Source organism: Candoia aspera, chromosome 8 (assembly GCF_035149785.1).
Source record: "Candoia aspera isolate rCanAsp1 chromosome 8, rCanAsp1.hap2, whole genome shotgun sequence".
NCBI classification, from domain to species: domain Eukaryota; kingdom Metazoa; phylum Chordata; class Lepidosauria; order Squamata; family Boidae; genus Candoia; species Candoia aspera.
This window is the reverse complement of record NC_086160.1, coordinates 1,434,974-1,451,422: the sequence shown is the minus strand read 5'-3', so window position 1 is coordinate 1,451,422 and position 16,449 is coordinate 1,434,974. Positions and strand designations below refer to the sequence as shown.

The window sequence follows — 16,449 nt, the reverse complement described above, 5'->3', positions numbered from 1 at the left end:
GGCCAGACGTGACTCGGTGCTGGCACAGGGGATCTTCCAGCTCACACATTGAGTCTAACATCTAATGCTCTCCTCCAGCCCTTCAGTCTTTTATAATACCAATATTAATGTTTCAGTTGTAGAGTGCTTTTTGTGATTACTGTAATTTTAATGTAATTATGTAATTTTATTGTACGCCACCCAGAGTCACATTTTGTGAGACAGGCAGCATATGAATATGGTAAATAAAATAAATGCATACACAACAGAACGTTCCCCCCTTCTCCTTCCAGCACAAAGTGTGAATTGTAAGATTTACATCCTACAATGATTTTCCCTTTCCAATTATTTGTAGGCAATTACTGAAAAGAGAGACCTCCTTCTTATCCAGTAAATACATTGTTTTCTCTCATTTCCCCCCCCCCGACCCCTTCCTGGGGTACGTTTGTGCCCGCACCCTTAACCTCAGACAGGGGAGGGTTAAATCCCTGAGCAGGCTTTGGGAACCTGTCTGTCCAAGCAGGCTCCAATTTACAGGGATTTCACTGCAATTAAGACCTCCAGGACGAGGCTGAACATTACGGCAGCCCTTTGCCAAGGCTCAGCGCAGGGGCTGAGGGAATCCCTCTTCCTCCTGCTGCAGGGTACAGCCGGGGAGCGGGGCCTGGTTTCCTTTGGGGAGACCGTGCCACAAGGAGGCTTACTTCACTTCTTTATTTCTCTATTTAACCAAGGTCTACCCTGTCTCTTGCCTTTTCCAAATGGAATCCACGTTTTGCCCCCTTCCTGCTTTGACCCTACATTTCTGGGATGGTGGCTGAGAGGATATCTTCCGGGAACTTCCCGGCTCAGCAGGAAGATGCACTTCGCCTCGTTGCTCCTGACTGGATCCCAGCCTCTCAGCTACGATGTCCGACCGTGGGGACGCTTTTCTTCCAGCCCAAGGGCTTTCTGTGTGGCAGCCTTCCGCTACTGGTGTGTGCAGTCCAGCTGCAGATGAAGTCAGCTTAGGAAACCTTTTCCTTAATCTGACTGTGTTTACCTCGGCCCCTGACAGTGGTTTCCTCTCCTCGCTGCCCCTCTTGGACTGCTAAAAAGATAGGGGGAAAAATCTTTTCCATCATTTTTTCTGACATTTGGGCAGGAGGGGAAAATTGGCAGGACTCTTGCCAATCTCACCAACAAAAGCAAAAACAAAACAAAAAAAGACTGGTCCTTCCTTTCACTCTTCCATCTGTGAAATTCTTAAAGAGAAAAAAAAAAGCCTAGCTTGTCACCACTCCATGGCGGAATTTGTTAAATATAGAAATGATGGCCGTGGAGGTAACCAGAGAGCATTTCTGACACAGCATAGAGTGAAAGTGTTTGCCTACAAGGAAATTTGCAATTGGTGAGGTGGGCAGCCTTAGAAATATCATCAATCAATCAATCAATCCAGACAACTGGGGTTGAGTGACCCAAGCCAGAAAACACGAATTTTGCTGCACAGCAGAAAAAATGGGTGAAAGTTGCCCTTCCCAGTGGGCTGGGGCAGGAAAGGACGACCTCATGCATCCCTGCCCTCGGGAAATGGCGACTGTTCTGTGCACGCTCTGGGGGAAGCTGACTCTGCAGACCAGCCCTGCAGGTTCAAACAATGCAGCCATGCTGCTGGTGCGATCAGAGCCCCAAGGCCAAAGCTAGCCTCCCCCCTCCAGGGCTTCCCCCAACCCGGGCAGCCTGCAGAGGTGTGGATTCTGCTCTCAGGACGTGTGGCTATTGCAGACGATGAGGAGAGCCGGTCCATTCTCTCGGGTGGGGGGGTGCCTGGCTGGGAAGCTGACCCCACGAACACCTAGGACCACCAGGCCTTTCTCTTCTCTCCGGCTTAGGCTTTTTAATAAAATTTGTTAGTTGGAAGAGGTGTTGCCAAACTCCTTTCAGTTTTTTGAAATACAGAAAAGGAGTCAAACATTAGGAAAAAGCCACATTCTCAAAGCCTTTCAGTAAGATTGTGGAATAAAAGGAAGTGCCGGTCTGGGGGCCCTGAAGACAGATCCTCCTGTGGAAAGACAAGACTGGCCAGAGGGCCACTCTCATTGGCAGGGCACCCTCTGCCCCTCCAAGGCCCTGCAACTCCTCTCCAGTAAGTGAAAGTAACCATTACCCCCAATCGTGCAAGATCACTACACTTCCCAGGATCACACCACTCTCTGTATATTCTGGTCATCTTAGGCAGCACCTCGCACTAAGGGATCTGGTGTACATCTCACAACTGTTAGAGCAAGAACGCAGGAATCGACAGCGCAGGTTGAGGGCTTTGCATCTTCATCCCACAGAGCTTCAGAACAGACTCACTGCTTAGCTTTAACTTCCCCTCTCCCGCAAGCGTTCTTGCCGAGGGCTGTTGCTGCTCAGAACCCCCCCGCCTGTTTGCTCGGCCCACCGGCCCTTCCCAGCCTTCATATTTATCCAGGGCTCCCTCAAGAATTATGAGCACTGGGAATGTGATCGGTGCTTTACATTCAACCCAAACAAGACATTTCCACAAAATAACATGAAACAAACAAACCAAGAGTCAGAATGGCAGAAGTACATGTCCTGGAAAACATTCGTCTTACTACAAGCATCCATAATTTTCCCCTGACGTAAAGTCCAGTCGAATCCGACTCTAGGGGGCGGTGCTCATCTCCGTTTCTAAGCCTTAGAGCCGGCGTTGTCCGCAGACACTTCCGGGTCATGTGGCCAGCATGACGACTCGGAACGCCGTTACCTTCCCGCCGAAGCGGTACCTATTGATCTGCTCACATTGGCATGTTTTCGAACTGCTAGGTGAGCAGGAGCTGGGACGAGCAACGGGAGCTCACCCCGCCGCGCGGTTTCGAACCACCGACCTTCCGATCGACAGCTCAGCGGTTTAACCCGCAGCGCCACCGCGTCCCTCAATTTTGCCCTACAAAGAAGAAAAGGTCGAGGGAACTGTCCTAAAGGGACAATTGTCTCTCATACTCTCATCTTGCTCACAACCGTTGAAACATTTATAAAGCACTTTTCGCTCCAAGAGTATTCTTACACTGCTTTCTAGCCACAAGCATATACTCATACGCACATACACCACAAGGGGGGAAAGTGTTGCAAAAAATATATATTTGGTAAAAAATATCTACGTTCTGCCTGTCCCCTAAAAAATATCATAGAGGGTAATAACACCAGTTCCAAACAAATACAAAACAAGAAATTGCCCAGTAAACTCAGGTGTGCCCCTCCACAGCCCTTTCCACCACCACAGGACCACCTGTTTAAACTGGATGAGGAGGAACTTGCAGAAGAAAGTGGTCATTGGGATCCCCCATCCCGTGGGAAAAGCAGGTGCCGCGGCAGAAGAACGGCTTCACGTTCCCCATTGCTAAACTGCTTTCCCCCTTCTGTGGGGAGGGCTTGGCCACTGGGCTTTTGATTGCTCTTCAGAAAGAGTTCTCCCAGCAGATGTCCCACCAGCTCCCTGAAGGTGCCCAGACCTGATAATGTTCAAAGCCTCCTGGGCTACATCTTTCACAGAGTCCAGGATGTCTTGGCCACATACCCAGAAAGAGAGGAAGGCTTCCCTCCTAGAGGCCAAGGGAAGATGGGCGACGGCCCTGCCTGGCCCTTACCTGCTCTGCTGAAATTCGGAGGTGAATGGCAAAGAGGAGTGGTACGTCCGTAGCCCAGCGAGCTGGTGGAACTGGGGCTTGAAATCCGGCACGGCTTGAAGGACTGGTCATCTTGGTCACCCTGCAAAGAGGACAGGGAAGGCGGACCTTTTTTATGTCATCGGGGAGAAAAAGGACACAAGACACCTGCAGTCAGCAGCTCTGATATATGTGATATTCCTTTCTTGGGACTGTTCCCCAGGCATTTATTTTGTTTATGCAAGCTACAGGGACATCATTCCTAATAGCCATTATGAAATATCTGCTGCAGGGTATCTACCCACGAACCGAGAAGAGAAGAGAAGAGAAGAGAAGAGAAGGCCTTCTTTCTAAATCATCTGTGCCAAGCAGAGCAGCCAAGGCTGGCCTCATCCACCAACACTCCAAAATAATTGGGAATGCTTCTGCCATCTACACAGACTGAGAGGATCCAACAATGGCAGATTTACACACAATCTTATGGGTGCAGAAAGTGACACCACAGGACTCAGACACTTGGGTATCATCAGAATTAGAGTCCGACAAACTGGATTATGCAGAAGAGGCTGAGAGACGACTCTCAAATGCTGGAGTTTAGAGTCTCCTGTTTTCTGACCCCATTAAGAAAACAAGCTCATGATGGAACCGCCTCCAAATGTACAGGGCCAAATTTGCACAGCCTCATCCAGGCACCTTCTGCTGCTGCCAAAATACTGAACTCAGAATCCTGAATGACTCCCTTTTTCAAACTGAATGCAGGATCAGTGTTGACAGCAGTCTTTTTATATGAGGCCCCAGGGAAAAGCAATCCAAAGTTGGAGAGCAAAATGCCATCAGCACGATGAGGACAACCAGCTCTATATTTCAGCTGCCCAAACAATCTGGAGGTAGAAGTGAGATGGAGGAGAAATGAAATGAAACGCAGGCAAACGGAACACTGGAAGATTCTTGCATTCAACAGGACAGGTTTTTGGATCACGGGATTATCATTTCTTCACTGCAACAGATTTGTGAGTTTCTTTGATCCAAACCTGTTTCTTAGACAAAGCCAATCTTCCTTATGTGTTCAAGCAGAGGTTAGATGGTCAAGTGCTGAGGATGCTTTAATACAGATTCTTGCATTGAGTGGGAGGTTGGACTCCATGGCCACAATGATGGTCCAGCTCCAAAATTTTGTGATTTTAGGCTTAGCAAAAAAGGCTACCCTGCATCTCCCTCCTTAGGAAGTAAAAGATATTCAGCCCACTGAGTTCCAACTGCATGGGCTGCCAATATGCTTCTGGGTCAATGAAGATGTTGGGTCTTAACCTCAAGGCCTCCAGGTCCTGGTTCTCAAAGAGAGCTCTCCAAGGCCAGCTTCCGTAATCTCCCGGGTCTTTCTACAAGTTCCATCTTGAAGCCAAGCAAGGACCGTCACAGCACAAAGCAAGTTTTCCTGGGCATTCTTCCCAGGGTTGGATGATTCCTTCTTCTGGAGAAGATGCCAATTGCTTCTCTAATTCTGGGCTTGGGGCTTCCTTATGTGGAGGCTATGGCTCCTGATTGTTCAGTTTTGTTGTCATCTGTCAGTGGAATAGTTTCCAACCCACTCATAAACCCCACAGAGGGCTTTAGGGCAAGTCCCCCTAAGCCCACCACATGGGGAGGTTAAGGGATGGGGGAGGGAGGGAAAGGAAGAAAATGAAATAGAACTTTGCACACGGGGAGGCAAAACATTTAGACCATCTCAGAGAGAGAACTTTCTTGTAGGCTCAGTTCACATGTTCAGCTATCCACCATCAAGCATAAAATAACATGGTACAAAATAATCAAGAGATTGCACACACTGAACCGTCTCCCATCCATTCCAAGGAGGGCCCAAACACACGGACTGAAAGAGAGAGACAAGCAAGTCCTGGAGGTCAAGATCAGCAAGTGACGTGAGACTCACTGGCTGTGGACCCCACCAAATGAAGCCAGGCCGGTGCTGCTGTTCCAAAGCACTGATGCTCCTCTTAGGTAGGCAGGTAGGTAAAGCCGAAGCTCAACGAGTGTCAGTCTAGTTGGTGCCAAACAGGAGATGTGTATCTGAATGCTACCTTGGTTTCCCCATAGTTAGCCCACTCAGCTGGGCAAGGGAACAAGAACTACACAGGTTTCAGGAAGATCTTTGTAATGCTAGTAAACACAGAATCTAGGAAGCTGGAAGGAGTTTCCTGTCCTCTTTTAGAGCCAGTTCATTCAGGCACAGTCTTTCTGCATAACGTGATGCCTTCTTCCCAGGCTTCTTGCCCCGTCTGAGTTACTATTTTTATTTTATTTATTTATTTTATTTATCATATTTTTATCACCACCCATCTCCCTCATACGGGGGACTCTGGGCGGTTCACAATAAAAAAAAAATATTTTACATAGAGAACATTGCCACTAACTGAATATACAAAGCAAGATATTCATTACTTTATTTACAGGTTGGAAGGGACGGTTCTAGTTATCAGGCTGTCTGCTCGCCAATCTGCAATCCTGGACCACAGTTGGAAATTAGAGCTGGGGAAAATATCAGCTCCATGCAGCTGACCTGGATAAGCCCCAACTGACTCAGCTCCTGCCTCCTGATTGTTCTGCTCTCTCCTCCATCCCTTTTCCAGCCTCCTCCAAACTTCTCCTCAAAACACAAGGAAAAGTGGGGCCCACATTCCATAAATAAATTCTGATAAGAAACAAACATGTAGGTAGGCCCAACTGTGACGCAAGAAATGGGGTTTTGCACTGAAGCAGAGCATCCACCCGCCACATTTTTGATGGAAGAGCATCGGTACCCGAGCCGGAGAGTTGGCCAAACCCGGAACCTCGGTGCGCGACTGCTGCCCCCGATGCCTCGCATGCACGGCGCCCGGAGATGCCCAGCAGTCAGTACCTCCCCATGGCTGTGCCGGTCGTCGGTCAAGTAGCTGATGTAGGGAGAGTAGGAGATCATATCTGGGCGGTCAATGTTGTAGATGGCCTTGTTCTTGGGGAGAGCAGCCAAGTCTCGGTAGTCAAGAATTTCCTCTCCAAGTTTTGCCTAAAAATCAAAGAAAGAAGGCATCAGCTTCCTTGACAAAGTACGATTAAAAAAAAAAATCCTGAGACCATATAAAGCATCCCCCAGGGATTTCAGAGAACTTAAATGTGAAATTGCTGACCTAGCAAAAGAAAAGAACGAAACTTTTTCTTAAAATAGTATCTATTGCTAGGAACAGGAAAATAGCTAATGTAGCTTCCATTTTTAAAAAGGGATTGAGGTGGGTTTCTGGAAATTATCACCAGCTTGCTTAAGATCTATTCCAGGAAAAATGGTGGAAAATATGATTAAAGGGAAAAGAATCGAAAAAGAGAAGAGCAATCCTTGCTGGAAAAAACAACATGACTTCTCCAACACTGAATCTTCTTTCATTCACCGTGTGAACTTTTCCAGTATCTGAGATATCCGTAGACAGGGAAGACCCAAGTAACTCTGTATTGTTTTGGGCTTTCAAGCAGGCTTTTCCATAAAGTCTCCTGAGCAAACGCAGCAGCTCAGGTCCTGAAGGTCTTTCTGCGAGTCAGCCTCGGAGAGACCTCCGTGGTGGTATCAGCCCCACAGGAAATCCACTCCAGGGAAGACGAGAACTATCCTTCGCTGAGACGGGCTATAATAACCCACAGGAGACATGGAGGGGGCCTTGGGGAAACTATTCAAAAAAGGTTACAAACACAAAGTGTCCAGAAGCATGCCTTGACCCCCGAGAGAAAGAAAAGCAATAGGAAGAGACTCAGGCTGGCTCCTCCCTGGGATATAAGAGGGAGGGAAGGGAAAACACAGTCAGACTTGCAAGATTCTGTTACAGTGGCCCATCTCAGTAAGATAAAACTCTAAACTTCCTGCGGGGTTGGTTTTGTGATCTGGAGCACCTTCACAGGGCAGGTTGTCGAGAAGGCGGCCAGCCTACGGCTCCATAGTGCACTGGAGGGAGCTGGTTATTTGGGCCCCTTCCGGGCAGGATTCAAACCGGCATACGCAGCCAAGACAGCTTTGGTTGCGTTTGCTGATGACCTTTCGCAGGCTCAAGACGGGTGTAGTGCATTCATCCTGGCCCCACTTGACCTTTGACACCAATGACCACGGTATCCTTCTGACCAACTCAGGGGGTTGGGAGAGGGAGGCACGATGGTCCTCCTCCTCCAGAGCTGGTTCCTGTCAGCCCTTCGAGGTAGACCAGACTAGAAAACCAAAGTCATGAATGCTAATTCTACATTTATTGTAAAGTTACAGTAACAGAATCCTGTAAGTCTGAATGAGTCTCCCCCCTCCTGGCCTTTATTTCCATGAGAACTAGGGAGGGTCAAGCCTAAGACATTTTCTCAAATTACATTTCTGCCCTGGACTCCGGTTTCTTTTATCTGACCCTTGTCATGGTCGCAGCTCTTCCTCCTGCTCCTCAGGGAGATTTCTTCTGCCCGATTCAGGTCCAGATGGTGTTGGCGGGCAGGGGGGCAGTCCAGCCCTAGTCCGCTGCTCGGTGGGGTGCTACCGAGCTCTACTCTCTCCTTGCCTCTTCTTAGTATTCCCGGGAAGCCACTGGGGGAAATAATCTGTTGGCCTGGGGTGCAGTTCAATATACCAGTGGATGCACTGGAACTCTGTTTCACTGTTCCAGGCTATAACAGAAACTTGTAAACCTGGCAGTGTTTCCCCTTCCCTCCCTCTTGTACCAAGGAGAGTCAAGACAGAGCTGCTTTAAGTTTCTATCTCACACCGTTGTGCCTTCCCAGACTGAACTGGTGTTTTGTTAATCATCTTTGCATTCCTTCTTGAAGGTCGACTCTGTGGTTCTCTGCAGCTGCTCAGAACCAGGGTGCAGTCTGGGGGTTCTCCTGGATTCATAGCCTTTGTACAACTTCACTTGTGCATCAATTGCACCTGTTCCTGGATTAAGAGGCCCTGCTTGCCTTAGACATCTCCATGTTGGATTACTGCAGCGTGTTGTACTTGGGACTACCCTTCAAGGCCACCCATAATTGGTCCAGAATGAAGCAGTGTGGGTAGTTGCTGGTGCACTTCAGTATGCCCATGTAATACTACTACTTTGCAAAATTGCACTGGCTCCCAATTGGCTTCCGCATACAATTCAAGGTGCTGGTTATCACCTATAAAATGCTACATGGTACAGGACTAGATTATTTGCAGGACTACCTTTCTCCAATGGTATCTTCCCAACCCACACACCCTAGTAGGATGGGTATGCTTGTGGTCCCCTCTCTGAAACAATGCTACCTGATGGGACCTAGAAGGTGTGCCTTGCCTGCCCTCTGAAATGATCTCCCCCATAATACACAGTTGGCCCCGACCTTGTTGGCCTTCAAAGAGGCATTGAGCACTGGGGCCAGGATGCCTGGAATTCTTGCCAGGGAAGGTATAAGGCACATTTGAGTTCCTGATCTCCTACTGCTTCTTGTTGCTCTGATTTTAACTGTTAATTGTTTGTGCTCTTGATTATTTTGTTGCTTGCTGTGTGTATGCCACGCAGAGTCACAGCTGTCTGAGTTGGTCAGCCATATACGGTAAGTCTCTTAAATAAATAAACCCTCTGCCCAACAAAACTGAGATGCTACTTCCAAAGACCTCTTGGTAATAATCTCTTACAAATAAGAACCTATCAACATCATTGTATTCTGAACGATTCCTATCTTTCCATTTATTTTTTAGCATTTTACCATGAATACATACATAAATTACTCGACTTGGGGAACCCGATGCACTTGAAGGAGGCACAGAAATTATGCTTTCAGACGATGTTCTGGTTTCCTGCAGCTGAAAACAAATACATAGATGAGCTTTATATTTTATTGTTTATCATATGTATACGTATTGTATTTAACGGCACTGAATTTTAAACTTGGTTCGTTGTAAAGCGCCCAGAGTCCCCCCTTTGGTGGGAGATGGGCGGTGATAAAATTTGATTGTTAAATAAATAAATAAATTTGTTAAATATTTATTGTTGGAAAATACTTTAAAAGCCTCTTTCTTACAGACACACTTTGCCCTAAAACTAGCAGGTAAATTACCTCAAAACTGGAATTTTTGTAACTAACTAGTTTTATAACCAACTATTGCCCCATTTCAGCTTCGCTTTTATTTCTTAAATCATACAGAAATCATATAGAATCATATAGAAATCAGAGGAGGAGAGCTGGGTCAGCCTACAGAAGCCAAAAATCAGAAGAAATTGGAAAAGGCGCTACTTCCTGGCTGAAGCATTGGTCAGGTGCCTTCTAGGGCGAACACTCCCCATCTTGAATGGTTTCCTGTAACAACACTGAGCTTTTCCAAGGACATTCTGGAACCTCTTTGATTTTGTCCACCCATCTGACCTTTTTGATCTACTTCTCTCAACCTTTCCAAGTGCATCATTTTTTCCATCACCCACTCACACCACACACCAAAGTATGTCAATTTCAGTTTGCTGATCATCAGCTCCAAGAGTGAGTCCCTAGTATTTATTTATTTTCTATCCCGCCTTTATTTTTATGAATAACTCAAGGCGGCGAACATACCTAATACTCCTTCCTCCTATCATTTTCCCCACAACAACCACCCTGTGAGGTGGACTGGGCTGAGAGGGAGGGACTGGCCCAAGGTCACCCAGCCGGCCTTCATGCCCGAGGTGGGACTAAAACTCTCCGTCTCCTGGTCTCTAGCCCGTTGCCTTAACCACTAGACGAGTCTGCTAATGTCTTTTCCAACTAATACCTTTTATCCAAAGAGAGAAGCTGCAGCTTGCCAAAACGTCTGCCTTTAAATAAACTGTGCTAGTCGGAAAAGGTGCTACCAGACGCTCCTGTTTTTTTGCTACCATAAGAGCTACCATAATCTTAGTAACTGTCTCCAAACCCATCATTCAAAGGAGTATTTTTCTCACAATTTCTTGATCTCCGACTTTTACAGCTGCACACCATCCTTAGTAAAACCACTATTTTGACTACTTGGATCTCTGTTATTATAGAAATGTCCTTAACCTTCATTTTCTTGTCTAAATATACTATTGCTTTTCTCCCTTGTTTCTTGAGCTGAAAAAACAAAAGAACACGGTCAACCACCTGTCCTTTTTCAACGCCAACCTGTATGTCCACCAAGCATGCAGGGTGCTGTCTTCCTCTTAAGAAGATTTAACACTGGGCACCCTTTTCACCTTCCCTTTTTTCATCCCTCAGGGGTTCTTTTAGGCACTCTTTAACTCCACCTAACAAGTGGTGTGAGGGGCATTTTCCATTTTTCCAAATGGTTAAAGGGGGTTGCCTCCAGTTTTTATTCCACCTGTCATTTCTTCCAAACATGTATTTGCTGCGTAAGTTAAATAGGTATGGGGACAAGACCCATCCCTGTAAAAAGTAAAATCCCCCTTGAGTGTTTAACTCAATTTATTCAATTTATGGTCAAAACATGCAAAAAGGAAAGAAAGAAAAGGGAAAGTATGTCTTCCAGATAAAATACAGTTTTAAAAGCTAGATAAAAGGAGGAAACTAAAATTCTTTCCAGGAATTGTGTTTTTCTCTTGCTGGTTCAAAATTTGATTGCTGATCCTGAAGGTGGCAGAGCAAACTTTAGCCACCGCCAGCGGTGTGGAGTTGTCCTGAGCAGCCAGGGGCAGCTGGACAGAAAAACACTCTGTACATCCTGGGAAGTCCACTAGACGAGGTGCAGAGTATGCCTGTTCCTAGTATTTCTGCAGAAGAGGCAGGGTGGGGCAGCATGACTTAAGGATCCCACTCATTTGACTTGCAGGGGCACAATCAATCATTTTAAGGGACTCCTCTGAATTTTCCTTCCAGGACAGCAGTAGGCAGAGCATCGTGGCGAACCAGCATGAAAAATCTTTTAACTTTGGATATTGCTAAATGCCTCCAATAGCCACTGGTTTCCACACAGAAGCAGAGCTGCTTAAAGGGGGATATTTGAGCAGGGAGGCAGAATTAGTTTGCCATTCTAAGTCTAATGTACAGAAACACAGTATTGTTTTGGCCGTCTGATTATAGGGTAGCATATGAAAAGCTTCCCAAGATAACCCTGACAAATGAAGTTCCTTCTTCATCATCACTCTCCAGGGTAGGTTGCATTTACGCAGGGGCAACACCAGATAAAACATTTTTAGACCAAACAGGAGGAAGGCTTGGCTGCCTTCACAGAGCTGCGCTTGGAGCAATGTGATGGACTCTGAATATTTTCTGTAGAGATTTAGACTGTACTGTTTCCAAAGAGGCACAGATGCAATGCAGTCCAACTTGGGCTCCATACAGTAATTGGGGAATTGCTTTACGGCTTTGGAATACAAAAAAGCACCCCAGTTTGATAGACGTTAGCTATGGTGATGGCAGTCCCTGGAGTGCAGCTGGACTCTTGGAGACGCCAGGGACACCTCCTCCCTGCTGTTTTCTCGGAAGAGGTCGGGAAGGTTTGCCGTTGCATTTAAGAGGATGTTTTTTCAACTTCCCAGTCAATGGCTGTGGGACTTCCCGGTAACCCTGCATCCGGTTACTAACTAGGCCAGCTGAACCGGCTAGATGCTGCTGCATGCTGTGACAAAGACGTCTAAGAGGATATAAAATAAAATGAAGCATGTTTTAATTTCAGAAACATTTACCTTGGCCTTTTCTTCAACTTTGGCTGCCTGTCTACAGGCTGGATGCCAAATAGAAGTCCCTGAAAACAGAATTAGAATTTCAGTTAGTTTTGTCTGAGTTTTTTCTTCAACGTTCTATATATAGAAGGTAAATGATGGCTTTATTAGAAGATTGTGCCCAGCTATTATTAAAGTCTCCTTCAAATCCAGCCCAACCTTTACCCACAGCGTTTCCTTGGTTGCAACATGGAGGTGGTTCACCTCTGCCTTCTTCCCAATCTTCCCCACAGTTTCCATGTGGGGGGGGGGGTCCCCTCCAGCTCCTGCCCGGCCTTACCTTTCAGTAATCATATTGATGCTGCCATCTAGCTAGGCAGCTAGGAATTAAATGGGGATTATTTTGTTTAGTTGGAGTCAGGGTGAATAAACCAGTATGCTTAATCAGATTCAGAAGGAAAGGTGATGCCTCCATGGGTGATTTAATTATTTGTGTGATTCCACATATGGGACAACGTATTTATCTTTTTAACATTACCATAACTAAGAACACAAAGGTTATTCAGGTATAACTAAGCAATCAACAGCAGCTTTATAGAAATATACGCTGTACATATATTTGAGGAAAAAAATCAGTCTGTTTATTCAGTTATTTTTTTACTGTATTTCCCTTACTCTGAGCAAATTATCCAAGTAAAATTTCTCTCTTGCATTGCATATTCAGCAGAAATGTTTCAAGCTGAATGTTCCTCACGTTTAAAAGGCACTTTGAACAGGCTGGAGACCAGCCGCTCTGGCCACCCCAGAAATGCTTTGAGCAAAACAGAAGCCTCCTTTGAGCTACTGGAACTGTTGAAACAGCCCATGTCAAACCCAAACCAACTGTCCTAAACTCTTAACTGGATATTTCAAGGCTGAAATATTTGGGATTGGATTAGAAATGCTTGCCCACCCCTAATGCCAATAATTCACATGTCTGGTTTGTTTGTTTTTTCACCTTGAAGATACATCTCTTCGCCTTCAGCAAACACCTGATTGCACTTATCACAGCAGGCACATGTAGGGTGGTAATGCTTTTCTCCGGCCTGTGGGAGGGAAGGGGGTGGGGGGGAGTAATGAACATGAAAGTGATCACAGACGGCTCGATCATTGCACGGCAATCATTTTCCTGTCCCCTGAAATGCAAGTTCAATTATATTAAAGGGCTTACTCACAAGTAATGTGTAAAACTGCTTCAAATATGGCTTCATGCAAGACATCTTAAAATACGTTAAAGATTTAAAATATTCCAGGCTTACTGCACAGCAGAGATATAGTTGCAGTCTTGCTTTACAAAAGAATTATTTTTCAAACTATGAAAATAAAAAGGCTAGAACTAGTAATTTATCAAACAGATGACAAAATGTAAAATATGCTTTACTGTATTTTTAAATAATGATTTTCAGTTTGTTTCAGTCTTCCTCACAGCCTGCATTCCCCTGTCTTTTCTGATAGCACTTAATAAAATCCATGACCTACTTCAGCAGGTGCCTGGCCAATTCATTCCAACAGGGTGCACAAGTTCTAACAACCCTTCTGCATGTGATTTATCTTCCAGCTTTAAACAGAGCGCCGGATTTAGTCTGAGCCTTGGTGGGCAGCCAGTACCATCTATCTGCAAGCGTTCACTGTGGCCAAATGAATCCACCGGAGAAAAATCCACCAGAGGGCTGACGGTCACTTCCTCCCATAGAACCAGGGCGAAAAATTATCCCAAGGACTCATCCTCCTGCTTGCCCAAGGCAGCATGAAGATGCCCCCAACCTTTTGCCAAGGGCATCCTCCACTTTGTTGCCAGCCCCTGCTGTGCCAGGAGGAGGTGGGGTAAAGGTCTCCATGGAGGCGTGAGATCCGCTGGGCTCCAACTGGGCCCCTGCAGGACCCCCGCCACCTCCTGTCCAGGCAGTGGATGTGGCACCTGCCTGGCACTTCTGCCCCCCAAGAGTACAACTTTCCCTGCAGCCCTTCTTTCCTTTGGGGGGCAGAAATCACAGAATGGTTGGTGCACTTCTGGCCAGAGGAGAGGGAGGGGGTGGGGGAGATGGGGGGGCTCTTCCAAACATCTGGAGCAGTGAAGGGGCAGGGCTGGAGCGCCTGCTCCTGCGAGGGGCACTGCTGGGCTGGCGCATTCTGGGGGAGGACCAGAATCCATCCTTGAGGGGACATTTGGGTAGTCCCCAGTTCTCAGCTAAGACATCTGCTCCAATTTTGAAAACTGGGTTTTTGAAGTTCTATCCTGGACTCAAAAAGTGAGAAAAAATGCGGGGATGGGGGAGGCAATAAATGGAGTCTCGGGCAAGGCAACCCCCTTCTCCCCCGTCTGACTTCCTTGGGATCTTGCAGCATCCAAGGAATGCGGAGGCAAAACTGACTGAAGAAGGAAGAGCGAGGAAAACACCTGAATAAAGATGTCTTCCTTGAGAAACAGGGTATCTCCTTATTTTTAAATCAAATTGAACAATAATTCTGGCACTTCACAAATCCAGCTCAGCTTTTTCCCCTGCTGTGTGTTTCTTCCAGCCCCCCCGTTGCCTTACCTCCAGAACTCTGCCAGTGATGAACTTCCCACAACGGTCACACTGTATCCCAAAGGTAGCATGATAGTCTCTTTCGCAATATGGAACTCCGTCCCTGGAGGAGAGGAAAGGAAAGACACCCGGCCTCAAATCTGGCTCTCAAGACCAGCTGACCGCTGGGGGAAAAGTGAGAAAAATAGCGGCACACGTCCTCTAGAGCAGTGTTCCTCAACCTTAGCGACTTTAAGATGCATGCACTTCAACTCCCAGAATTCCCCAGCCAGCAAAGCTGAATCAGTCTGTAAGAAGCCAGAAGACCGATTCCAAGCTTACTGACACTTAGAACACCAAACCACGTCCTACTTTCACGCATACATGTCCTTTTACCCAGCAATGCCACCTTGCCTTTGAAGCGCAATCACCGGGAAGGCAGAGCGATTCCCCAGAAGGGTGGACTTCACATCTGCACGAAGCCTTTCCGGTGGGGCAATTTAAGTTTCTGAATGAATTCCAAACTCTTATCCCCTGATGTGCAGCAGCGGTGGCTGTTTTTATCAAACCATCCACCCCAGGAGGCTCAGACCTCTTCTGCAGGTACGATCAAGATCCATGTGCAATCAGGATTTTTCCATTGCTGGTTTTCCCTGGCTGCCCCGAAAGACAGCTCTGGGGCTGCCGTGCGGGTGGTGTGGCTGTGGCCACGGAGTCTCCAGGAGCTGAGCCCAAGTCCAGGGCATCTTCACCGTTTCTTGTAAATGCCATTTGCCATTGCAAAGCGCACTCCCCAGGCTGGAGGCCTGTTTGGAACTGTTTTCCACTTGCCTGCTCCCATTCGGAAGACTGCACGAAGGCTTTAAAAGGGATCGCTCCTATACCAGAGCTGGCACAAGCCCGCGGCCCAGTTGCAGTTCTCCATGATGGGGACGGCTCATTCAACCTGCTCTGTTGCTGCCCTCTGTTGGCCAAGGAGGGGGCGGCAGGCGGGCTGCACTCTGCGGCCACTCAATCTGCGTAGGGGGCCACAGGCTGCTGGGATCGTGGAGAGGCTGTCCCAGCTACCGAGCAGCCCTTCCCCGGGGCTGTTGGCACCTCTTGCCACTCCTGTGTTTCCCACAGCTTTATTTTATTTTATTTATCTAATTTGTCCCCGCCCATCTCCTCCCGTCGGGGGATTCTGGGTGGTTTACAACAATCGATTAAAAACAATAACCATAAAATACACTGAATAAAATACAATAATAAATAATATAAATAAAGGTAAAAAATAAGCTTTGCTTCTTCTCAGCAAAAGGAGGAGGACCTCCTCAAGCAACACCCACAAAAAATGGGCACAGCCTCACTGCACCATTGTGGCCACCATCTTGACTTTTCCAGCCATGCCCTGTGGACATCCCAGCTGACCAGGGCCAGGAGGAGGGAGCAGAGCCCGTCGAGCCACTCTGAGCATAGCCCTCAGGCTCGCCTGGCTTCTCTTCCCGGGAGGGCAGCGCAGAAGCCCCCCATTCCCACAGACTGCTCTCCTCCTGCTGCCAGCCCTCAGCCCAGCTTCCTCTGGTTTGCGATTCGTGCCTTGCTGTATTGGTTGAGGGCACTGGTTAAATCGGGCGACAAAATAAAAACAAACCAAAGATGTGGCAGCTAATAAAATAG

At 47.1% G+C, this 16,449-nt stretch overlaps 1 protein-coding gene across 1 annotated transcript in view; it reads right to left on the bottom strand.

Moving 5' to 3' along the window:
- The window catches only part of ABLIM2 (actin binding LIM protein family member 2), a 63,157-nt gene that overhangs the window by 22,363 nt on the left and 24,345 nt on the right, over window positions 1–16,449 (bottom strand). The window contains exons 6-11 of the mRNA XM_063309804.1: window positions 14,821–14,914; window positions 13,242–13,329; window positions 12,269–12,327; window positions 9,358–9,435; window positions 6,526–6,672; window positions 3,612–3,732 (exon numbers count right to left, since the gene is read on the bottom strand). Of these exons, the coding sequence (XP_063165874.1) occupies window positions 3,612–3,732; window positions 6,526–6,672; window positions 9,358–9,435; window positions 12,269–12,327; window positions 13,242–13,329; window positions 14,821–14,914 (587 nt within the window). The remainder of the gene's footprint in view (window positions 1–3,611; window positions 3,733–6,525; window positions 6,673–9,357; window positions 9,436–12,268; window positions 12,328–13,241; window positions 13,330–14,820; window positions 14,915–16,449) is intronic.